This window comes from Hemiscyllium ocellatum, chromosome 2 (assembly GCF_020745735.1).
Source record: "Hemiscyllium ocellatum isolate sHemOce1 chromosome 2, sHemOce1.pat.X.cur, whole genome shotgun sequence".
NCBI classification, from domain to species: Eukaryota; Metazoa; Chordata; class Chondrichthyes; order Orectolobiformes; family Hemiscylliidae; genus Hemiscyllium; species Hemiscyllium ocellatum.
The window spans coordinates 142,628,710-142,652,638 of record NC_083402.1 but is presented as its reverse complement, the minus strand read 5'-3'; the positions used below and the strand labels follow the sequence as shown (position 1 = coordinate 142,652,638).

Below are 23,929 nucleotides of genomic sequence, written 5' to 3'. Positions count from 1 at the left end.
CACCTGCCTGCTCCTGGCCCATATCCCTCCAAACCTTTCCTATTCATGTACTTATCGAAGAGTCTTTAAACATTGTAACTGTGCCCTCAGGAAGTTCATTCCCCATACAAATCGCGCTCTGTGTAAAAAAATATTGCTTCTCGTATCTTTTTAAATCTCTCTTCCCTCTCATTAAAAGTATGCTTGCTGGTTTTGAAGATTGCCCATCCTAGAGAAATAATACCCACCATTTTACCTTATCTATACCCCTCATGATTGTATAAACCTGTACGGTCATCTCTCAACCTCCTCCGTTCCAGTGAAAAATGTCCCAGCCTATCATGCCTTTCTTTATAATTCAAACCTTCCGAACCTGACAACGTCCTAGTAAACCTCTTCTGAACACCCTTCAGCCTCATAATATCCTTCCTATAGCAGGGCGACCAGAACTGAACACAGTACTCCAGAAGAGGCCTCACCAATGTCCTGTACAACCTCAACATGGTGTCCCAAATCATTTATTCAAAGGACTGAGCAATGAAGGTATGCATGCCAAACACCTACATGAGATGCAACCTTCAAAGAATTATGTACCTGAACCTCTAGGTCCCTCTGCAACATGGCCCAAGGCCCGAGCATTAACTGTAGGAGTCCTGCCCCTGTTTGTTATATGAAAATGCAAATCCTTGCATTTTATCCAAATTGAACTCCATCTGCCATGCTTGAGCTTTCGGAAGGAAATGTTTGAAAATGCAGTGTGGTAAAAAATCAAATCATTCCAATGTGTGTGGACTTTCCTGGTGACAACTAGCCAGTTGTGAACAATGCAATAGAGCTGTTCCGAACAAAGCTTCTCCCTAAAATTTGCCCAAAATTCAATTAGCAAATTATAAATTCACACCATGGCTTTTCATGTACATATTGGTATGTCATAGAATCCTAGAATCCCTACGTTGTGGAAAGAGGCTATTTGGGCCAGAGAGTACACCCCACTCCATCCCGTAACCCCACATTTACCCTAGCTAATCTACCTCGCCTGCATATCCCAGGCACCACAGGGCCATACCCCATGGCCAATCCATCCTAACCTGCACATCTTTGGACTGTGGGAGGAAAACCACGCAGACACTGGGACAATGTGCAATCTCCACACAATCACCTGAGGCCGGAACTGAACTCTAGTCCTTGATGATGTAAGGCGAGCTTTAGTAAAGAATTCTGAGCATTATATATTTTTAAATGCATACGTCCTGCTTATTTGGCATGTTTTGAATTATTGCTGTGACCACCATCCGTGTTTCAGAAACTTGGGATTTTCAGATTGAGGTTCTGGCTTGTTCTTATTTGTCAGCCCAACTTGCTGGTTTTTTTAACAGAATAAATCACTGTATGGTTTACCATTACTTTTAGTTTTGGGCTTTTTTTAAAAAAAAGTTTCTGTCGCCCAGCCCATTTTGCAAACAAGGGATTTTTTTTTTGTCTAACAGTAATTCCCTTGTCCACAGCAATTCCAGTCCCAAGTGGATACTGTACTGATGTGCATGAAACAGCATTTGGACTTTATACCATTTTTCTTCTGTGGTCTGGAATCGAAGGTCGTTTCATCTTGCAGCAGAAGGCTGTTTTCCATTGCCTTCCTGAATTTTTCAGGCATCCAGGAGCAAACCGGGCAAAGTTCCCTCTGCTTTCAGATAGCATGGAGAGTGCTTGGCACCGGAGTGCTGAATGCAAAACCTATGCATGTGTTCCAGTTTCTGACCATCATGATGTTGAACTTAAATAGCAAGAAGAAAAATTTGCATGTTAACATTTTCAGATAAAACTTGAAGCCAGAAATTCAAGATAATGGTTCCTTCCGATTTAAAAAGCCAAGCCAGTTGTTCTGTTTCTTTTTTGCAAAGTCCTCCTTTCTTTATTATAAAAATACTTTTGTGAGGAGGTTTGAGGTTGAGCATACGTGAGAGTTGAACCATGTTGGAAGCGGCCAGATGGGGAACTTCTGTTTTGAGAGTGCAGCTGAAAGAAGTCACCAGCAGCTATGTAACATCTTCTGCTTGTGCATCATTGGCTGAGAGATTGTTCAGCGCAATTTGAGAATTCCGTTCCTCCATTCCCTAAATTGATCAGCGACCCCTGTTTAATGGGAATATTGTTGCACTGGATTAACTTGGCAGTGGACTTCAGAATTTTGCTTTAAAACTTGGAAGGATTCAGAAAAGATTTACAAGGATGTTGCCAGGGTTGGAGGATTTGAGCTATAGGGAGAGGCTGAACAGACTGGGGCTGTTTTCCCTGGAGCATCAGAGGTTGAGGGGTGACCTTATAGAGGTTTACAAAATTATGAGGGGCATGGATAGGATAAATAGGCAAAGTCTTTTCCCTGGGGTCGGGGAGTCCAGAACTAGAGGGAATAGGTTTAGGGTGAGAGGGGAAAGATATGAAAGAGACCTGAGGGCAACTTTTTCACGGAGGGTGGTACATGTATGGAATGAGCTGCCAGAGGAAGTGGTGGAGGCTGGAACAATTGCAGCATTTCAGAGGCTTTTGGATGGGTATATGAATAAGAAGGGTTTGGAGGAATATGGGCCGGGTGCTGGCAGGTGGGACTAGGTTGGGTTGGGATATCTGGTCGGCATGGACAGATTGGACTGAAGGATCTGTTTCCATGCTGTATATCTCTATGACTCTATATTTTACTGAGTTCAAATTCCACTGTCTGCTGTAGCAGGATTCGAACCTAGGGCCCCAGAACATTATCTCGATCTCAGGATTAACAGTCTAGCGATAATACCACTACGCCATTGCTTTCCTGAATTACCAGTACTCCACTGTATCTAACTGTTGCAAAGTCCGTGAGATGCAATGACACTGGGTGGATGAATGAGTGTTGACCATGGAGCCAGAAAGGACCGTGGTGCAGCCTTGTTGACACTGCAGAGTCTGCCTGATTAATACCTGGAGCTTGGGAGCGTTTTCTGCTTGGCAGGTCCAGCAACATCCTGACATTGTCTCTGTCTCTGTCTCTGTCCCATCGTCCTGTCTGGATGTGTCCTGTCCCACTAGCAGGATTAACCAACCCAGAGGTGGTACATAGTGGTGTACAGTCAGTAGGGAGAGTTATCTTGTCCTCAGCATCGACTCTGGACCCAATGAAATCTCATGTACCTCAGCAAACCTGGGTGAGGAAACCTCCTACTGATTATACCCAAAGCTGATGAATCAGTGTTCCTCCGTGTTGAACGATACTTGGGAATCGGACTGAGGGGGGCAAGGTCACAGAATGTACACTGAGTGGAGTATTTCAAAGCCCCAGCACGAAGAGTGGTTTGGTACTGCCAGCAACGATTGGATTGGATTGAATTGAATTTATTGTCACATGTACCGACACGCAGTGAAAAGCTCTGTGTTGTGAGCAATACAGGCAGATCAGAGTTAGCATAGATAAGTAAATAATAGGTAAACAGCAGCAAAACCAAAAACACAGGTACAGGTGATTGTTCAGAGTTTGAGAGTCCAATCAGTATTCTAACAACAGTAGGGTAGGAACTGTTATGAAACCGGCTGGTGTGTGTGTTCAGGCTTCTGTACCTTCTCCCCGTTGGGAGAAGTTGTAGAAAAACATTGTCAGGATGGGATGGATCTTTGAGAATGCTAGCAGTCTTTCCTTGACAACTTTTTCTTGAAGGGCTCATGCCCGAAACGTCGATTCTCCTGCTCCTTGGATGCTGCCTGACCTGCGCTTTTCCAGCAACACATTTTCAGTTCTGATCTCCAGCATCTGCAGTCCTCACTTTTTCCATGACAGTGGGCCTGGTAGATGGATTCTATAGATGGGAGGTTGGCCTTTGGCCTTTGTGATTGTCTGGGTCGAGTTCGCCACTCTCTGTAACCGTCTCCGATCTTGAGTGGCACAGTTGCCATACCAGGTAGTGATACGTCTGGACAGAATGCTCTCTGGCACACCTATAAAAATTGGCAAGGGTATTCGCCATCATGCCAAATTTTCTCAGCTGCCTGAGGAAGAAGAGACGTTGTTGGGCCTTTGTAACCAGTGCGTCCACATGAAGAGTCCAAGGAAGCTTGTTGCTGATGACCACTCTCAGGAGCTTGATGCTCTCCACTCATTCCACTTCTGTGCTGTTAATGTGTAGGGGGGACATGAGTGACATCCCGCTGAAAGTCAATAATGAGTTCCTTGGTTTTGCCGGCATTGAGAGCTAGGTCTTTCTCAGTGCATCATTTTTCCAGATCTTTCACCTCTTGTCTGTTTCGTCACCATCTGAGATTTGACCTACAGTGGTGGTGTCATCAGCAAATTTGTAGATGGCATTAGGCTGGTATTTGGCGATGCAGTAATAGGTATACAGTGAGTACAGTAGGGGGTTGAGTACACACCCCTGGGGGGCTCCAGTGTTGAGTGTTAGTGAGGATGAAATATTATCCCCCATCTTCACTGTGGGGCCTGTGGGTCAGGAAACTGAAGATCCAGTTACAGAGTGGGGCTTAGTCTGAAATAACTAAGTTTAATAATCAGTCTCTAGGGGATAATAGTGTTGACTACAATTCAGCCTTCAATGAGTAGGATTCTCACGTAGCTGTTCTTGGTGTCAAGATGTTCTAGGGAGGAGTGAAGGGCAAGTGATATGGCATCTGATGATTGCACTGGCTAAGTGAGGAAGGAACCAACAAGGGAAAAACCTGTTTGACCTCCCTTTTAGCAATCTACCTGCAGCGATGCATCTGTTTATGATAGTATTGAGAGGAGTGACCATAGCACAGAAAAAAATCCAGCCTTCACTTTGAGGAAGTCCTCTGTCACAACTACTGTGCTGAATGGGATATACAGTCCGTTCTGCTATAACACGTATTTCTTTAATGTGATTGAAGGATTTAGAGCGTTATTTGTAGGATGCAAACTTTCCTTACCTGTATTGGCTACAATGCAATTCTGGCCCCACTAGTTTAAACAGTGCGGCTATTGTACAATTTTCTTATAAAGCGAGATTGCACAAGAGTAGAACTTTCATGTTCGATCAGAACCGGCTGTACTTCAAGTAGTTGAAGGCTGGGCATCCAAGCTCCTGGTGTCCGCTGTCAGCAGCAGCTGGAGGAGTCGAGTGTGTGGCGCTGGAAAAGCGCAGCCGGTCAGGCAGCATCCGAGGAGCAGGAGAATCGACGTTTCGGGCAAGAGCCCTTCATTAGGAATCCGCAGCAGAGAAGCAGAATTGGGTTTACCCACAATCCGTACCCACAAAGCCCTCCATTCTACTGTTATCACCTAGCCAGGGCCTCAACTGTGGTTGAATCCAGACTGCAGGGGGACATGCCAGGGGCAGCACCAGGTTTATTGGAAAATGAGGTCAGAGCTTGGCAAAACTTAAGCAGAGGCCCTGATTATATTAGACTGTCTGGGTTAGGGGCTGTTTTGATTATTTTTCCACTTTATCTGTCCTGTCACTCCTACAGAATCCTATCCGACCTTGTAGAGATATAGAGATCCATCCATCTGTTGCATGGACCTGCCATAATGCTAATGGGATAGTGAGGTCTGCAGATGCTGGAAAGTCAGATGATATAATGTGGGGCTGGAAAAAGCACAGCAGGTCAAGCAGCATCAGAAGACCCCTGAAGAGTCCTGCCTGAAAAGTTGATTCTCCCTATCTTCTGATGCCTCTGGCATCAGAATACTACCTCTGGCCTGGCTGAGATTTCCAGAGGAGGTCTGATTTGGCTGTGGTACTTGGAGCAATAATGGAGCAGTGAAGTACCTGCATTTCCTTGTTGAGGATGTTAATAAAGGATGTAATGTTTTGCCTGAACCACCACGTTTTTGTGTGCTTCTTTTTATATTAAAGTTTTAATGTATCTCATCCTGCAACAAGATTTAGTGGGTATCAGTCTCGAATGTAGCTTTGTGTATTAAGTGACTTTTGGTTGGTGCTTTTACGCAAGTTGAGTAGAAATTTCTGCTTTTTTAAGATCCAGTCATGGTTCCTAATATGTTACATAAATAATCCATAAGGGTGGTCTTACTTTATGTGCCATTTATTGACTCTTTTGCAGATATTGTCAAAATGTTAACAATTTTACCTGTTTGTACAGATATTAAGTTTGTGCTGCCCTCAATCCTGGTCTGCTTAAGTCGTCTTTTTCGATTCATTTCCAAAAGAGTAAAGCGTAAGTCTGATTCAGAGCTATGTAATGTTTTTCTTCATCAATCTTTTTTGTTAAAATTTGCAAATAATTGTTCCATTTGAAAAGGAGCAATGAAGCATCTCTTTTGAAATTTCAAATGTTTTTGCAGAAAAGGTTAAAGTGCTAATTATGGTGAAGGGTTCAATACATTATACCATAAACTTTTAAATTAGGCAGGTCAGTGAAGCAAAGGTTGATGCCAGCAATGCACTTGACCATTCAGATTACCACTCGAGGGTTTGAAAATTTAAGTTTGCGATCCCTAACCTCGTTGAGTAAGAGAATGAATGAAGTCTGAGAAGATTGCTGGGTATAAGATCAATGATAATGGTCTTTTCCTATTTTGGAAATGCTCTGTTCTTGGAAATGGTGTGTCCCTTCAAACCGAAAATACATTTGCTTTCCATCTTGACTAATAATTAACAGCATGCAAAATTACCTGCCTAAAGTCTCCTACCAAATGGAAATACTCGCATTATGTACCAATAAGCATAATTAAATTCTGACCAGCCACACTTGGTGTTTTATGTTAAACATTTGAGGCGATCTGATTACATGTGAACTCCTGAAACTATGTTTTCTTCAGCGCCAGCAAATGCCTACGGCTAGTCAGCTTGTTTTCAGCTCCTATTTTGAATTGGTGGAAATAGTTCATTAGAAAATATAATCTATTATATTGCCAGAAACACTTGTGCTGAGTTATTGCAGCTTGGCAAGCTTCATGTTTGTGGAACCAAATGTAAAAAATGAGGTCTGCAGATGCTGGAGATCACAGCTGCAAATGTGTTGCTGGTCAAAGCACAGCAGGTTAGGCAGCATCTCAGGAATAGAGAATTCGACGTTTCGAGCATAAGCCCTCTCGAAACGTCGAATTCTCTATTCCTGAGATGCTGCCTAACCTGCTGTGCTTTGACCAGCAACACATTTGCAGCTGTGGAACCAAATGCTCATGCTTCAATGTGTGCGCATCTTTTTATTTTGTCTTTGTTACACTAAATGGTCAGTATTTGCTGTTAGTATAATGGTGAGGCAATTAACCCTTTCACCACTTCTGCACAGATTGCACCTTGAGAATGTTGTGCTGGAATTTTGCTTCACAAAAGGCACATCAGAGTGTGTCTACCAAAGCCATTTAAGATGCCTTCGGTGATGTGAAGTAGCTGCAATTATGCGGTAGTTAGGAGATAACTTTGCCACAGAAAGTAATCATCGCAACAGCATGCGGGCCGAGAGACTTGACATGTAAAAAAATACACCAAAAAATGAAGGGTTTAGGTAGAAAAATAAAATGAAGATCAGGTGGAGGATCAATAATCAGAAAAGGCAGATTCAAGGCAACTTTTGTTTTTAAAAAATACAGGTCACGCAGGAGCATGTTTTTATGCAGAAAGTGGTTTGGATTGGGATGTGTATATTACCTGATCAGTGCATGGCACAGATGAAATGATAGCCTTGTTATAATCATTGTCATCACCTTTTCTCTTACTGTTGTTTGTTTGCACATCCAATCTAACGAGACGATGACTGTAATCATTAAAAAGACTTATTCAGTCTGTGTCAGGCACACACTAAGCTTACGCTGGTGGTCGCATTTGCTAGGAAAACCAATGTTTCTGTCTCCAGTCAGACAAGACTTGCCCCACAAGAATGGAGGGGAACAGGCGAGGCAAAGATACTGAGGCAGGAAGTTAGCATCACCAAAAGCAGTGGACCAGTTGAGGACCCTGTGATTTGACCCCTGTCTGTACCAGTGGTTGAAAGTGAGGACTGCAGATGCTGGAAATCGGAGTCAAGAGTGTGGTGCTGGAAAAGCCCAGCAGGTCAGGCAGCATCCGAGGAGCAGGATGTACCTGTGGTTGTGTTGCTCATTCTGGCTCATCTGTATACGATTGAGACAACTGTTTTAGCAAGATCCCAAGTTGGCATTTGGGCTGACGTTTGTTGAGATTGTCCTCTGACTGGCTTTCTGCTCCAACATTCTGGCAATGGTTTTGCTGGTTTGATCAAAATGAAATTTGGTTTTCTGCTGCTCCACTTCGGATTTTTATTTATTTATCACTCTCTGGTCTTTCACTGCTTCTGATCTCACTTAATGTTTGTTATGCTTTTGGAAGAGTATTTTAATGTTAGCGCCTTGGGTGTGAATGCATTTGGATTGCTCTAAGTGCGCTCTCACTGTTGTCACACTGCAGGTAGCTTCTCAATTTATGTTGTGGTATTTCAGCACTGGCATGGTGGTCACCAGCTGCTTGATTAGATTAGATTAGACTTACAGTGTGGAAACAGGCCCTTCGGCCCAACAAGTCCACACCGACCCGCCGAAGCGCAACCCACCCATACCCCTACATTTACCCCTTACCTAACACTACGGGCAATTTAGCTTGGCCAATTCACCTGACCCGCACATCTTTGGACTGTGGGAGGAAACCGGAGCACCCGGAGGAAACCCACGCAGACACGGGGAGAACGTGCAAACTCCACACAGTCAGTTCTTAGTGAATGGTACTGCTTAGTCTGGACCCTGAGAACACTGCGCATCCATAACACTCCGACAAACTCCTCCTTCATGCTGTCACAGTGGGCCGACAGAATAATCTGCCCTGTTGGCACGAGTGTAGTGCCATCATACAGGCTGAACCTTCCTTTTGTGGGCTTCGTTTTTGAATTGCCAAGTTGAGCCATCTTGAAGGTATGACGTTTCATGATACACCAGTGTCTATCTGGCGTTTTACATTGACCTGACGTTCTCCTTCTGCAGTTAGTCCTCATGTCGACAGTCACAAACTTCCATCTTTGCCCTATCTGCTCCACGCCATGCAACAGATTAGTTCAGTGGTTCAACAGAATTTTGAGTCCTGATCTCTCCATTAGCCATTTAAATCATCTTGTGCTTTTCAGCCACCCCACCCGTGTGTAAAATTGTTCAACTTCTTTGCAATGGGGACCCAGGTTTCTCCACACTGAGCGTGCCAACTCTTACACATGATGTCTTCTGCGGTATTTGCAGATATGCCATTACTCTGGACACCAGGGTAGGACAGTGACAGACTCTCTGTCAGCATCATGGACACCTAGTCTGCTCCATCATGAGTACTAGAGAACTAAGGGGTCCAAAGGCTAATAAATGCTCCACATTCTGATGGTTTACATTAGAGGAAATGGGTACAGAGGTAGTGGATGCACTGGTAACAATCTTCCAATAATCCAGAGGATTGGAAAACTGCTAATGTTGATGCCTTCTTCCAAAGGTGAGGGAACCAAAAAGAAGGAAAAATAAGACAGCTGAATAACTGTCAGGGAAAATGTTATTCTACTTTAAAGGGTATAACATTGTATTATGTATTTCCAAATCTTTCAATCAAGCAAAAGGCCTCGTGAAGGGGAAATATATCTGACAATTTTAGTGGAATCCTTTTGAGGAAGGAACAAGCATGACAGATCAATGGAAATTGGTTGACGTAATGTAGATCTACAAAAGGGGTTTGATAAGGTACAGCTTAATAAGCTGAAAGCCCATGGTGTTGTGGGAATGTATTAGCATGGACGGACGATTCAATAACTCCAGCAGTAAAGAGTTGGGAGAAGGGAAGCATTCAGGTTGGCAACCTGTAAGGAATGGAGTGTACAGGGATTGGGACAAAAATTGTTTAGTGTATTTACAATTATTTCAAGTGTATTTAAAATTTACTTGACTTGGATGAGGAAAGTGAATGTATCATAGCAATGTTTGCACACCTCACAAAAATAAGTGGGAAGACAAGTACTGAGGGTGACAGAATTTAGAGGGAAAGTAGACTGGTTGAGTGAATCGGCAACAACTTGGAAACAAATATAAAGTGGAGAACCATGAGGTTGTGCGATTTGGCAGGAGGAGTAGAAGAGCTGACTATAATTTGGAAAAAATGACTGCACAAAACTTCAGCACAGAGTGAGGTAGAAATGCCTGAATCACAAGCGAGCATTCACGTTCAGCAGATGATCAGGAAGGCCAATGGCATGTTGCCTTTATTTCAAAAGGAATGGAATGTAAAAATAGGGAGGTTTTGCTAAAATTATACAAGGCACTCGTCAGACCACAGCTGGAATACTGAACGGTTTTGGGCCCCATTTCCTGAGGAAAGAAGAATTGGAGCTGACCAGAGAAGGTTCACTCTGGGGTTGATCCCAGGTTCATGAGGGGTGGTTGAGTCGATTGGGCTTGTAATCATGAGAGTCAACCTTTATTCAAGTCATCAAAATTCTTAGGGAGCTTGAAAGGATAGATGTGGCAAGTTTGTTTCCTGTTGTGGGAAAGTCTGGCCCCAGAGAGCGTAATCTCCAAAATGAGGGGTTGCGTGTTCAAGACTGAGATGAGGAACTTTTTTTTTTTTGCTGAATTCTTTACTCCAGAGGAGTTTGAGATTGGATCGTGAAGTATGTTCAAGGTTGACATGGATAGCAAGGCAATTGAGGGTTGCAGGAAAAGGTTAGGAAAGTAGAGTTGAGGATAAACAGCGTAACCTCATAGAATGGGGGAGCAGACTTGATTTAGCCCACTTCTACACCTCTGCTTTAACAATCTTGTGAAAATGCTCTACCTTGTGACCACTTCAGCACTTCTGCACAGGTCAGTTTCTCTCTTGAGTGCAGACTTGGCTTCATCAAAGCATGCTTCCACTTTTTTTTATATATAGAGTCCTAGTGTCAGAGAGATGTACTGCACAGAAACAGAACTTTCGGTCCAACTCGTCCATGCCGACGAGATACCTTATCCCAATCTAGTCCCATTTGCCAGCACTTGGCCTATATCCTTCTAAACCTTTCCTATTCATATATCCATCTAGATGCCTTTTAAATCTTGTAATTGTACCAGCTTTCACCACTTCCTCTGGCAGCACATTCCATACACATGAAAACGTTGGCTGTTGGATCCCTTTTTATATCTTTCCCCTCTCACCCTAAACCTATGCCCTCTAATTCTGGACTCCCCACCATAGGGAAAAGACTTTGTCTATTTATCCTATCCATGCCCCTCATGATTTTATAAACATGTATAAGATCACCACTCAGCCTCCGATGCTCCAGGGAAAAGAGCCCCAGCCTGTTCAGCCTCTTCCTAAAACTCCAATCCTCCAACCCAGGCAGCATCCTTGTAAATCTTTTCTGAACCCTTTCAAGTTTCACAACATCCTTCCATTAGGAAGGAGATCAGAAAATTCCAAAGGTGGCCTAACCAATGTCCTGTACAGCTGCAAAATGACCTCCCAACTCCTGTACTCCATACTCTGACCAATAAGGGAAAGCAATCCAAACACCGCATTCACTATCCTGTGTACCTGCGACACTCTACTTTCAAGGAGCTATGAACCTGCACTCCTAGATCCATTTTGTTCTTCAAAATTCCTGTGTCCACTTAGCTCATCTCTTAATTGCACAGATTCACAAGTTTCTGCAAACTCAGACTAATGACATTATGTATGATCAATGAACCGTCTCTCACTTTGTTACCTCATATTGAATATAGACTTGTCATGTATAAAGTTAACTTGTGGCTGAAGGCATGCCTCTATAGCGTCTAAAATCTCTGCTGTATGTTCTTCTGTACGTAAGAGAGATTTGGAGTGAAATACAGTTTAAAACAACCTCTTCCCAACAGTGAAGAAAGAGAAGCAACCTGTACTTGCTCTGGTTTGCTCAACAAATCTGTAGTTGTTGCATATTTTGGCCATTTATTGATGCAAAAAATTCTTAGCTCCAAGTTATCTCGCTCATCCCCGTGGTCGCTCCTTGGGGAAAAGCCACAGCTGTTTTCTCTTCAGCGGTTTCTTTAAAAAATAGTTTCAGTAGCAGTTCTTTTAAATTCCTTTTTGAATTACTCACCTCAGTGAATCTTTGGGCACCATATTTCCAGTGTACCACACGTAGCAGTGAGTTCAACACAGGACACCTACTGCAATAAAATGTCAGATGTTTGTTGACGAGGTGTCTGCTTCCTGGTCGAGGGCACATGAGTATGGCAGGCTAGGACAGAGCTTTGTGCATGACTGCATTTCAATCCAAGTCGTGTGTACTTTATTTCCAGCATTTTCTCATTTTATTTTGAATGGCTGTTTGCTACAACTTTACTCCGCAGTTTAATTCTGAAGCATAAACAAACTTAATGAAGGACATTTTTATGCTTGGGTAAGATATTTTATTCCAATCTGTAAATCTCTGAGTCTGTACCCAAGACAGACCAATCATTCGTTCAGTTTTGCATTGTAAACTGAAACAAGTATAACACGACTGTGAATCATAAATCAATTGTTCTGAGGAAGTGTCACTGGACAGGAAGCGTTAACTCTGATTTCTCTTTTACAGATGCTGCCAGACCTGCTGAGCTCTCCCAGCAATTTCTTTCATTGTTTCTCAGTAGCTCTGTTGCTTAAGGTACTCTCCAGCAGTTAGCGAGCAATAAGTTTGTCTGGGATAACCCATTTTCCTTCGGGGGGTGATCATCTTTGGCAATTTTAGACATTTATGAATGAAAGAGAAGTGTTTGGTTCAAGAAGGTTCTGGACTTGTTCAGGTTTATGGATGAATTAGCTTTCTTAGAGATTTTTACGAGGGACTGATTTTCCTGTTGAGTTGTGCTTTCTGGGGGTTGATTGAGAAAGTTCTGAGGTTGTTGGTCCATCTCAAGATCTGGATTTGTACAATTGTCGTTGTTCAGTGGCAAAACATGGCACTCGGATTTCTCTCGTTTGTGGAAAGCTTAACTATGCCCAGTGTGCGGAAAATCAACTTGGGTCAAGTTGTCCAAATTTTATTCTGTTTCTTTTCCTGTTTGCATGTTATAGCAAGAGTTGCTTGCAATTTTTTCGTATCCTCTAAGAAGAAGATTTGACTTGATTGCATTCCGTTATTTACTTTTTATTTCAGGGTGGGTATTTCCTATTCTGAACGATTTCATAATCTCTTTCTTTTTTGAGTGCAGTGTGCAAGGATCCACCATACAAAGTGGAGGAGTCCGGATACGCTGGCTTTATAATGCCGATTGAAGTGTATTTCAGAAACAAGGTAAAGACGTTGATATCTAACATTAGCGTGCGCTTCTTATTCTACTGTTGGAATGACAACAGGATCAATTTCTCAACTGACTTTTTAAAAATTGTTCTTTTTTTTTGAAGTCTATTGTATGCTGAAATAAGTGGATTATTGAAGTTTGCAGTTTAACATTAATAGGATTTGCATAACAACTCAAGTTTTTAACTGGTAACAAAGTATAAATTTCTCATCTTCATCATTCCCTCCACCCCCAAAAAGAATTGACCGAACTCCAGCAAGTGCAGCACTATATCCTTTAGAACGAGGAATGACCCTACTATGGTTTGGTGAGGAAGGTGAATACTTCTAAACTGTTTCATACGATGAAATGTTAAGCAAAATAGCTACCCTGCTATGTATATAAATGAAAAGAACATACATAAGTATTTGCTAATGCAGCTAATAATCTGCTTGCAGCACCCATTTTTCAACACTTGTCTATCTTATCGTGAAGTTTAAAAGAATTTTGTTGGAAAAAAATATTAAATTATTGATCAAATAATTTAACTTTTAATTGGAGTTTGTCAAATTGCAATTAATGATTGACTGAATTAATGGCGTTGCTTAAGTTGTTGTTAATTCATAAGTGTGATTATAAAGTCATAGAGATGAACAGCATGGAAACAGACCCTTCAGTCCAACACATCCCATGCCAACCAGATATCCCAACCCAATCTAGTCCCACCTGCCAACACCCGGCCCATATCCCTCCAAATCATTCCTATTCATATACCCATCCAAATGCCTCTTAAATGTTGCAATTGTACCAGCTTCCACCACTTCCTCTGGCAGCTCATTCCATACATGTACCACCCTCTTTCTAATGGAGGCAGTGGTCATGTTGCTGTGATATGTCTGATAAGGCTTTGGTTCGTCCATCAGAACAAATGTAAGTGCTAACAGAAGAATTGGATGTGCCAACAATCGATTTGTCAATTTTTGATGTTTGGAGCCAGTCTAAAATGTTAAACAAATACATCAATGTAAATGACTTGTCTAAATATGAAAACTGCTGCTGTTCAGAAGGATAAACCATTTCAGAGTTTGGTTTAAAATACTTTAAGCGCAAAGCATTTTCCATCACTTGTCATTCCTTCCCTCCCCATCCCTGCTCGCCAATACAGTGGTATAATAGTCTGACCTTACAAAGAGAGTCTCTTCAACAGAACAGCTCTGCCAAAGCAAACAAGACTTCATGTAGTAAACACCCCGTGACAAAGTTTCCAATTTTTCCCATTTTTACATGGTCTTTCGATTTCTAAAGGAGATTATAGTCAAGCTTTGTGACTGAACCAGCTCTTTCCCCTTAAGCCTAAATTAATCATCACCAATTGGCTGTTGAAAATTACTTTTGAAACAGTAAAGGAATCCAATTCCAAGTTTAATACTTTTCAGACCTTAGCCCTCTGTTTGTGCACAAGCACGTGTGTGCTTGTGTGTTGCGGGGAAATTCTCCTAAAATCCTCTGCAAATTTTCTTTTGCTGATTTGTTGAACTGCATGACTGCTTGTTCCTTATCAAAAGGAAATTAAGAGTTCCTTGCTATTTGCTCCAGTCCAAAAAACATCCTTTCACCTTTAGGCGTCACAGAAATTTTATCCCTAAATTTTTTGCGTCGTGTTATTGGCTTAAGAGTTAAATTGCTAGAAATAGTGTTGGAATGTGAAGGAGATAATGGGTTTCAAGAATGTGCAAGGGGCGAGGGGAGTGCATGAGGCTGGTGGAGAAAGGAAGCGTGATAGACTGAAGGACAGGAGACATGACATAGCAAAAGGATTGGTGTAAATTGAAAGGGAGTGTGAATAAGAAACCAAATAATGCAGAATGATGAACGCTGCTGACTGAAATCAGATAGACCGTCAAAACCAAAACCAATAAAGAAGCCAGAAACAAAATAGGGTGGAAGTTAGGTGTTGATATTATTGAAATCAGCACTGAGCTTAGAAACCTGCGAAGACACTGGTCAGAAGATGTGTTGCTGCTTGTGCCTAAATGGGGATCCATTCAGAGCACTACAAGGATTGGGATTAGGCGTTGAAAAGTGATAGGTGTAAACTCGTACTGCTATGATTGTGCCATAGTTCGAGCTGTTGCCCAGTATATTGGTGTTAACTTTATGCTGTACTGAGGAGTTGTTTAGTACCTTGTTTCTGTTGGCAGTATCCTACTCAAGATGCAGTGCTGTAAATCATACCACAGCAATGAGCAGCACAAACCCTGTGAATATCCAGGTATTTGACTACTTTGTGATTGATCGTTTTGACTCAACTTGGTAATCATTTTGACCAGTTGAAGTGTTTTTAAACCGAGCTTGAGAACTCTCTTGTTGATAGATATTGTACCTTTGCTTAAAAAAGGACAACAGGGATAATCCAGGAAATTATGGACTGGTGAGCCTTGAGTCAGTGGTGGGGAAATGATTGAAGAAGAGTCTCAAGGACAAGATTTACTCAGATTTGGAAAAGAATGGATTTATTCGGGACAGTCATGGCTTTAGGCAGGACAGGTCTTGTTTGACAGATTTGATAAAGTTATTTGAGGAAGTTGGTTGATGTGTAGAGCAGTGGATGTTGTCTACATAGGATTTACATTTGACAGGGTCCCAAATGGTGAGCTAGTACAGAAGATCAAATCACATGGAAACCATGGTGACTTGGCAAGTTGGATACAAAATTAGCTCGGTCATAGGTAGGAGAATTAAAAGCCTAAGTTTGAATCTTTGATGACAAACCTTGAGCAGTGAGTTTTATATCCTTTTTTCTTCTTTAGGAAGAGCCCAAGAAGGTACGGTTTGATTATGACTTATTCCTGCACCTTGAAGGACATCCGCCTGTAAATCACCTCCGATGTGAAAAACTCACTTTCAACAACCCAACGGAGGAATTCCGTCGAAAATTGCTGAAAGCAGGAGGGGTATGTTCTTGTTTCAATTTAAAATATTAGTGTTCAGGAAGCCAGTGGTAAAGTTGAGTCAGCACATATGTTTGGTCGTAAATAGATAGATGAACATCCAGTGAATTCGGACTTGTCTTTTTGGGGAATCATTGGTTTGATATGTATATAAAAAGTTTGACTTATTGATCACCTGGTAATTTTTGGAAGGTACTCCCATCACTAGATGTCTAGCGACAGTGGGAGTGACCCTGTGTCCAAGTCCATAAGAAATAGGGAGAGGAGGAGGACATTCAGCCCCTTGAGCCTATTCCACCCACCATTCAATAATATCATGGCTGATCCACACTTCCTCAGTCCACTTTTCTGTATTTCATCTGAAACCCCTGATTCCCGTACTGATCAAGAGTTTATTGATCTCAGCCTTGAATGTACACATGGAATATCCCTCCACAGCTCTGTGGTGAGGAGGTCCAAAGACCCTCCAAGAGAAGAAATTCTACTTCATTTCACTCTTAAATGGGTACCCCTTAATTCTGAGATTATGCCCTAGACTCTCCCAAGAGGCAAAACATTCTCAACATTAAACCTAACAAGCTCCTTAAGAATCCTACATGCCAGAGGTTCATCGGTCAAGTTGCATTCTCGGGGTTGATGGGTATGGAGGGTGCATTTATAACATTGCAAAACAGATTGCTTGTCAGCCTGTAGTCCCATCCAGTACACTCAAAGGTGGGTGGTGAGAGTGGGAGGTTAGCCTAGCTGCAAAAGGCAATGGCAAACCACTGTAATATTTGCCAAACTTGCCAGGGATCAGTGTAAGTTCCTGGTGATCTATGGTTACCAGTGCCTTGGGGCACTATACTTGATGAAAGAGTTAAATTGCTAGAACAAATGGCAAAGCAATATCTGTTTTCCAAGTGACCAAACATGTGATGCATATGAAAACTTAGTGACATACTTTTAATGTATTATGTTGAATTCCTAGTGTTTTCAAGCAGTCAATGTTTTTCGAGCTGTAAGGGGTGCAGATGCATGTCTTTCCTCATCAACACCAGAAGCTTGAAAGCAAGGGATGTTGCAAATAAGCAGAATAATTGAATGTTCATTGCACCATCATGACCTAATCTGCTAAATCTGTCATCAATTGACACCAATTTCAGTCTCCTCTTTCAATTTCACCATCTTAATGGCACCCGATAATCTAGGAAATCATCAACTGATGAACCTTACCACAGTGACAGAGAAGTTATTGAAGAAGATTCTTAGGGACAGGATTTACTTGGATTTGGACAATAATGGATTTATTAGGGATTGTCATGGCTTTGAGTGGGGGATGTCTTATCTGTCAAACTTGATTGAGGTTTTGGAGAAAGCAGTGAAGATGTTGAGTATAGGGCAGTGGATGTTGTTTACAAGGGACAAGTTTACATTTAATAAGGTCGGCTGGTCCAGAAGGTCAAAATGTATGGACTCTGTGGTGAGTTGGCAAGTTGGATACAAAATTGGTTTGGTAATAGACTCATGGTCATCATTAGACTCTTAATCTATGTTTTTGTCAGAAAAACCCATCTGGTTCACTAATATCCTTTTAAGGGAAGGAAATTGCCCTTGTCGCCCAATCTGGTCTACATGTGCCTGGAGACCCACAGCAGTGCTGTTGGCTCTTAACTACCTCCTGAGCAATTAGGGGTGGGCAATAAATACTGGCCCAGCCAGCAGCCTCCCAATCCTGTGAATGAATTTTTTTTAAAAATCTGATTACCTGCATTTTCACCACCCGAAAACATTTTCTTTCTGTTTTATCCAGACCAGGCACAATTTTAGTCACTTCCATGAAGTCTCCTCTCCATTCCTTTTATTTTGTCAGAAGAACAGCCTAGAAGCTCCAACCTCACCATCCAGACAAAATATTCCACCCTTAGAATCATTCTGAAAGTTCTTTCTCCATCCACTGTCAAGCCTTGACATCATTCCTAAAGTGTGGTACCCACAGTTAGACACTGCTCTAGTTGAGGCTAAACCAGTGTTTCATCAGGGTTAACCATAAGTCCCTGATGCTTCCAATCAATCCGTTGAGTTATAAAGCCCAGGGTCTCATGATTTTTTTTAACACTTTGTTAAGCTAACCTGCAACCTTGAGTGAGTGGTACACAATTAGCCTTCAGTCCTTCTGTCCCTGCACCAATTGAGCATAGTGCCCTTTATTTTATTTTACTGCATCTTCTCTCTCAAACGTATCACTTCACACACTCAATGCATTAAATTCCAGCTGCCATGTCTGCCCCCTCTGTTGTTTTTGTCAGCTCGAAATATTTTATTTTTCTCTGTACGTTTGCAAGTATTGTCATCGTCACGTTTTGAAATTGCGTCCTACGCGCAGAAGTGTAGGTCATCCATATCACAAAATTGATACGGAATGCTGGTTGTCTGTTCAGCCCTCTGTGCCTGTAATGGCTCTCCAAGGGAGAAATTCACCTCACATTGGTCTTGTTGAAGTCCTGTTGTTATTATTCAGACCATAATCCAGTTCACTCCTGAATCATTTAGATTGACCCTGTCTCCACCACACACTTCAGGCAGTGCATTCAGATATTGACCACTCACTGTTTTTTCTTTTATTCATTCACTGAATGTAGGCATCGCTGGTTAGGCCAGCTTTTATTGCCCATCCATAATTCCCAGAGGGCAGCTGATGGTCAACCACATTGCTGTGGTTCTGGAGACGTATGTAGGTCAGACTGGGTAAGGATGGCAGATTTCCTTCCCTAAACACCATGAGTACAAGGTTTCTCCTCCTGTCTCCCTTACTTCTGTTGTCAGTTCCCTTAAGTCTGTCACCTAGTTCTCAATCCACTCAGACCAGTAAGTCCCTAACCACACTGTCCAGTCTCCTCATGATTTTCACTACCTCCATACATTTTCCTATGGAAGATCATCTCCGTCTCAAACTATCTCTGTAGCTAAAGTTTCTCATGCTTGGACCATTCTTGTGATCATTTTTCTGCACTTCCTTCAATGCTTCACGTCATTTTTTAAATGTGGAGATCAAAACTAAATACCCTACTCCAGCTGATGCTAACCCAGTCCTCTATGTTAAAAATTCCACACAACTAACTTTTTGCATTCCTTGCTTCTATTAATAAAGTCCAGGAAGCTGTTCGCTTTGTTAACCGTGGTCTCAACCTGTCCTGCCACCTTCAATGTTTTACGGATAGATTCCAAGATCTCTCTGCTCCTCTACCCTCTTTTGAACTGTACCTTCTATATTACCTTTACGTGTGCTTCCTACTAAAATGAATCACTGCTCATTTCTCTACAGAAAGTTCCAGCTGCTGCTTTTCTGTGTTCGAGTCATTCTGTTATAACATTCGTTTCGTTAACGCAAAGTCATTGTAGCGTGATTGACAAATTGGGGACACTGTTTCTTAAGTGTGAACTTTGAAAACGCGTGTTGGCTGTAACGTGATTACATTGCCAACACTTTACGTGCTGTTTCTAAAGCACAATTTTTTCTGTAATTGCGGGGTTGCACAAGAATGCAACTATCTGGATTCCACTAACATGTCTTTGTGTTCTAAGGTTCTGCACTATCCTCATCACAGTTCACAATGCTTCCAAGTTTAATTATCATCCACAAGTTGGGAAATTGTGCTCTGTATATGAAAGTCTAAGTTATGGCGATTTACCAGGAAGAGCAGGAGCCCTAACTCTTGATCCTTGGTTGAGTGGGACACTTCAGTACAAAACATCTGTGACCCATATATATTCTCTCTCTCCTTGTCACTCAGCCACTGTCAAATCAATCCAAATCCTGTCCCATTTATTCCTTGAGTTAATTTGCAAGTCTGTCGTGTGACACTTTCTCCAAATATCTTTTGGAAGCCCATTTATCCTTCCTCAACAAAAACAGAATTTGCTGAGAAAGCTCAGGAGGTCTGATAGCATCTATGGGGAGAGTTAACACCTCCGCTCCAGTGACACTTCCCCAGAACACAGTTCTGAATACAATGTTGGGAACTGAAGGAATTGATTGAATGGCAGGTAAATTGGAGGGTGGGGGAGTAATAAAAACAGAAATTACTGGGGAAACGCAACATTTGAATACAATATGCCCTTGAAGTTTACCTGTTGGATGCCTTGAAGAGGAAACCAAGGAAGGGATATTGTATTCAAATGTTGGGTTCCCCCAGTAATTTTGGTTTTTGTTCCTCCCCTACCCTCCATTCATTCAATCCCTTCAGTCCCCAACACTGTATTCAGAACTGTGTCCTGGGTAAGTGTCACTGGAGCGGAGATCTCCTAGCTTTTTTAGCAAATTGTTTTTGCTCATGATTTCCGGTATCTGCAGTACTTTTGGATTTTTATTCTATATTCAAATAGGCTGGCTTTCCCATATTGATTTCCTTTTCACAAATGATTATTAATTTTGCCTTAAGTTAGTGTTTCTAGACATTTTTCCCCATCACCCAGGCGACATTGACTGACTATTGCTGGACTTGCCTTTACCTTTGTTCAGAAAAGGGAGTAAATTATTTGGAATTCTCTCGTCCTCTGACACCAGCATTTTGAGTTTAAGGAGTTTTGGAAAGTTGTCTCTGCGACTTCCAATCTCACTTATGTTCTTGTGAACTATTTACAGTCGATATCAAGGACTTTGTTGAAGGGATTGATTGAATGAGGGTAGGAAAACAACAAAACAGTAAATCCTGGAGGAACTAAGCAGGTCTGGCTATATTTGTGGGAAGAAAACCGAGTCAATGTTTTGAGTCCAGTGACACTTCATCAGAACTCTGGACTTGAAACATTTAGCACTGCTTTCTTCCCACAGATACAGCCAGACTCCGAGTCATAGAATACTGGGCACAGGCCCTTCTACCCAACCTGTACATGCTGCCCAGTTTTCACAATGAAATTCGTCCCATTTGCCTGCATTTGGTCCATATCCCTCCATACCTATCCTGCCCATGTACCTGTCCAAACGTTTCCTAAATGATGAAATTATACTCACTTGCACAATTCTCCCGGCAGCCTGTTCCAGACACTCCCCACCCTCGGCAAAAAAGATGCCCTTTGGACCCTTGTATCTCTCCCCTTTCACCTTTAAATCTATACCCTCTGGTTTTCAATTCACCTACCATGGGGAAAAGCTGTCACGATTGTTAAGACACTTAACTTAAACCAGCATCGCAGAAAATATTTATCCCATGCAGTGTTCTGTGAAACCTTGACAGGCCAAGAACTATTTAAAGTAAAAATTAACAACTTTAAGAAATAAAAGTATAAGAGAATAATTAACAAACAACTGTTTACAACTCCTTCCTCTAACCTATCTTTTACTTTCCCCTCTACAGTACTGGTCTGATAAAACTCCTGATTACGAAATTTTGTTTTGTAAATCTGATCTCAAAACCAGGCTGCTTTCAGTTCTCTGTAATCCTGTGTTCTTTTTTTCTTGGGGATTCTGCTTCACAGGTTACTGATTGATAAAAATAGCTTTTCTAAAAAGGTATCTTTTCGGGCAGTCTTTACATGCTGGTGGCTTGGCAGTTCTCCTCTTAACTGTTCAATTTCCCCAGTCTTATACCCCCAAAACGTCAGATTGTGACATTGGCTTTTAAAATTGTCAATATACTAAATTCAAACTTGATTGGAGTTTGGTATTTTTTGGGGAAGGAATAATTTGATTGGATTGGCCTAATTCAAATCTGTTTTTGTCTCCAGGCAACTAGCTACCTTAAATGCTGGACCATAAGGTTACATTATATCTGTTTTTTAGAACACTTGGTGCTGAAAGGTAGCTGTGTTGTTTTTAACTTTTTTTTTAAAGGTACAGTATACCTATATCTTCGTAGCACTCACTACCCAATCCACGCCCCTCGTGATTATACAGACCTCTGTAAGGTCACCCCTCAGTCTCCTATGTTCCAGGGGACTAAGTCCCAGCCTATCCAACTTCTTGCTATAACTCAACCTGCTGAGTTGCCCCAGCAATTTCTATTTTATGTTCGGATTTCCAGCATCCGCAATTCTTTGTTTTATTTTAGGGTAGGAAATTCGGTCCTCAAGAAGAGGCAACGAGTCGACAAAGTGATTTATAGGTGAGCTGATAAAATAATATAAGCAGATTTGGTGTAATGTGGGGAATGTGAACTTGTCCACTTTATGATGTGGAGGAGCCGGTGTTGGACTTGTCCACTTTAGAAAGGAGAATGGAAAAGTAGTGTTTTGTTTGAATGCAGTGAGATTGCAGAAACTTGAAGGATGGTGGGATCCAGATGTTCTGGTGCATGAATCCGAGTTATTCAGGAGATCCAGGAAGTGATAAGGATAGCACATTGGAGGTTACTGTTTATTACAAGGAACTTCATAGAAATTAGGATGTTCCACTGCAGAGTACAGGGTCTTACGGAGAACCATGTATAATTTTGCCTGCTATTTTTATTTTTGAAAGGCTATAATTGCATTAGAAACAGTTCAGAGAAGGTTCTGTCACCTCGTTCCTGGGTTGAATTGTTTATCTGATGAGGAACAGGTTATGCCTACACCCATTTACAGTTTTTAAGAACAAGAGGAAATAATTATTGAAGTGTCAGATCCTGAGGGGACTTGACTGGGTGATGCTGGGAGTATGTTTCTCCTGCAGGGAGAAATGTCACCTCATGCAGAGGTAGCACACCAGCTATGAAGTCCTGCTATTCCCAGAGTCATCATACAAGTTAAAAGATTTTACAGAAGTGCCCAAATTTACCAGTCCTTTTAGACCCAGGTTGGCAGAAAGCATGGACTAGATTTATGTCCTTAACACAAATTACCATGCAATAAAAAAAAGTGGATTCAAGGTACAGAAAAACAGTTCTGAACTGTTGATGCATAGCTCTATTGGTTAAAACTCTAAATCCCATATTAGACTCACTGTGCACAAACACAGAACCAGACACACACAAGCAGTTGATTGTGACAGGTGGCAGGCAGGAGTGGGAATGCAGTTCTTTGGCCCCTGTCCACAGGATACATTTGAGCTAATCATCCTGGCCTACCAGGAATTGCTGCTTGCGCATTCTCTCTCCTCCTGCTGCTTTCACTCACCCACAGGAGACGCAGAATGATTAAATCTCCCCAGACTTGGTTATAGACAACAGCTTGCAGTAACTGGCGAGATAGAAATAAACAAGCTTTCTTTCGGCTTTTTAACAGCAGCAAGAAAAATCGCAACTCTTGACCAGAGGCCCACAGGCTTCTGGCTATATTGTCTTCACCCATAAGCTACTCAGCCACTTGGGAACCAGTCACACAGTTGTTGACAGGTAGAAGGCTTTTGTCATCGATAGTTGGCCACCATCCCACAGACCAACCAGCTACTTGATACCTGCCAAATTCCATTTTGTGCACCATCCCTCATTCCACTTCAGCAACAGTGAAACTTTCCCCATTGTTTGAATAAACAATAATGTCAGCAGCTGCTACAATAAGTGCTGGTAGCTCACTTTTCCTTTCTATGTCAAGTACAGAAATCCTTTCCGAACTGCTTGATTTTTAAAACCAGTCCAAATTGCATTTTAATCCACAATCACCAATAAAGGAAAATTGGAAGATACAAACTTGAAAGAGACGAGAACTGGTTTTCCTTTTGAGAACATTTCTGAGGATTGTTGAGCTGAGGAATGCTCTCCCACAGAGAGCAGTCATTCAGTAACATCCTCCACTATGGCACCAGGGAAGCAACATACCATGCTGGATTCGTTTGTGTAGTACCTCTCCATTCCCTGAAATATTAAACCTGCTATCGCCAATGGTA

The 23,929-nt window shown here is 41.9% G+C and overlaps 1 protein-coding gene across 2 annotated transcripts in view; it reads left to right on the top strand.

Annotated features, from left to right (window-relative positions):
• The window catches only part of mllt3 (MLLT3 super elongation complex subunit), a 155,199-nt gene that overhangs the window by 52,591 nt on the left and 78,679 nt on the right, over positions 1–23,929 (top strand). For both annotated transcript variants that reach the window (XM_060846639.1, XM_060846638.1), the window contains exons 3-4: positions 13,130–13,212; positions 16,009–16,152. In XM_060846639.1, coding sequence (XP_060702622.1) covers positions 13,130–13,212; positions 16,009–16,152 — 227 coding nt within the window. The remainder of the gene's footprint in view (positions 1–13,129; positions 13,213–16,008; positions 16,153–23,929) is intronic.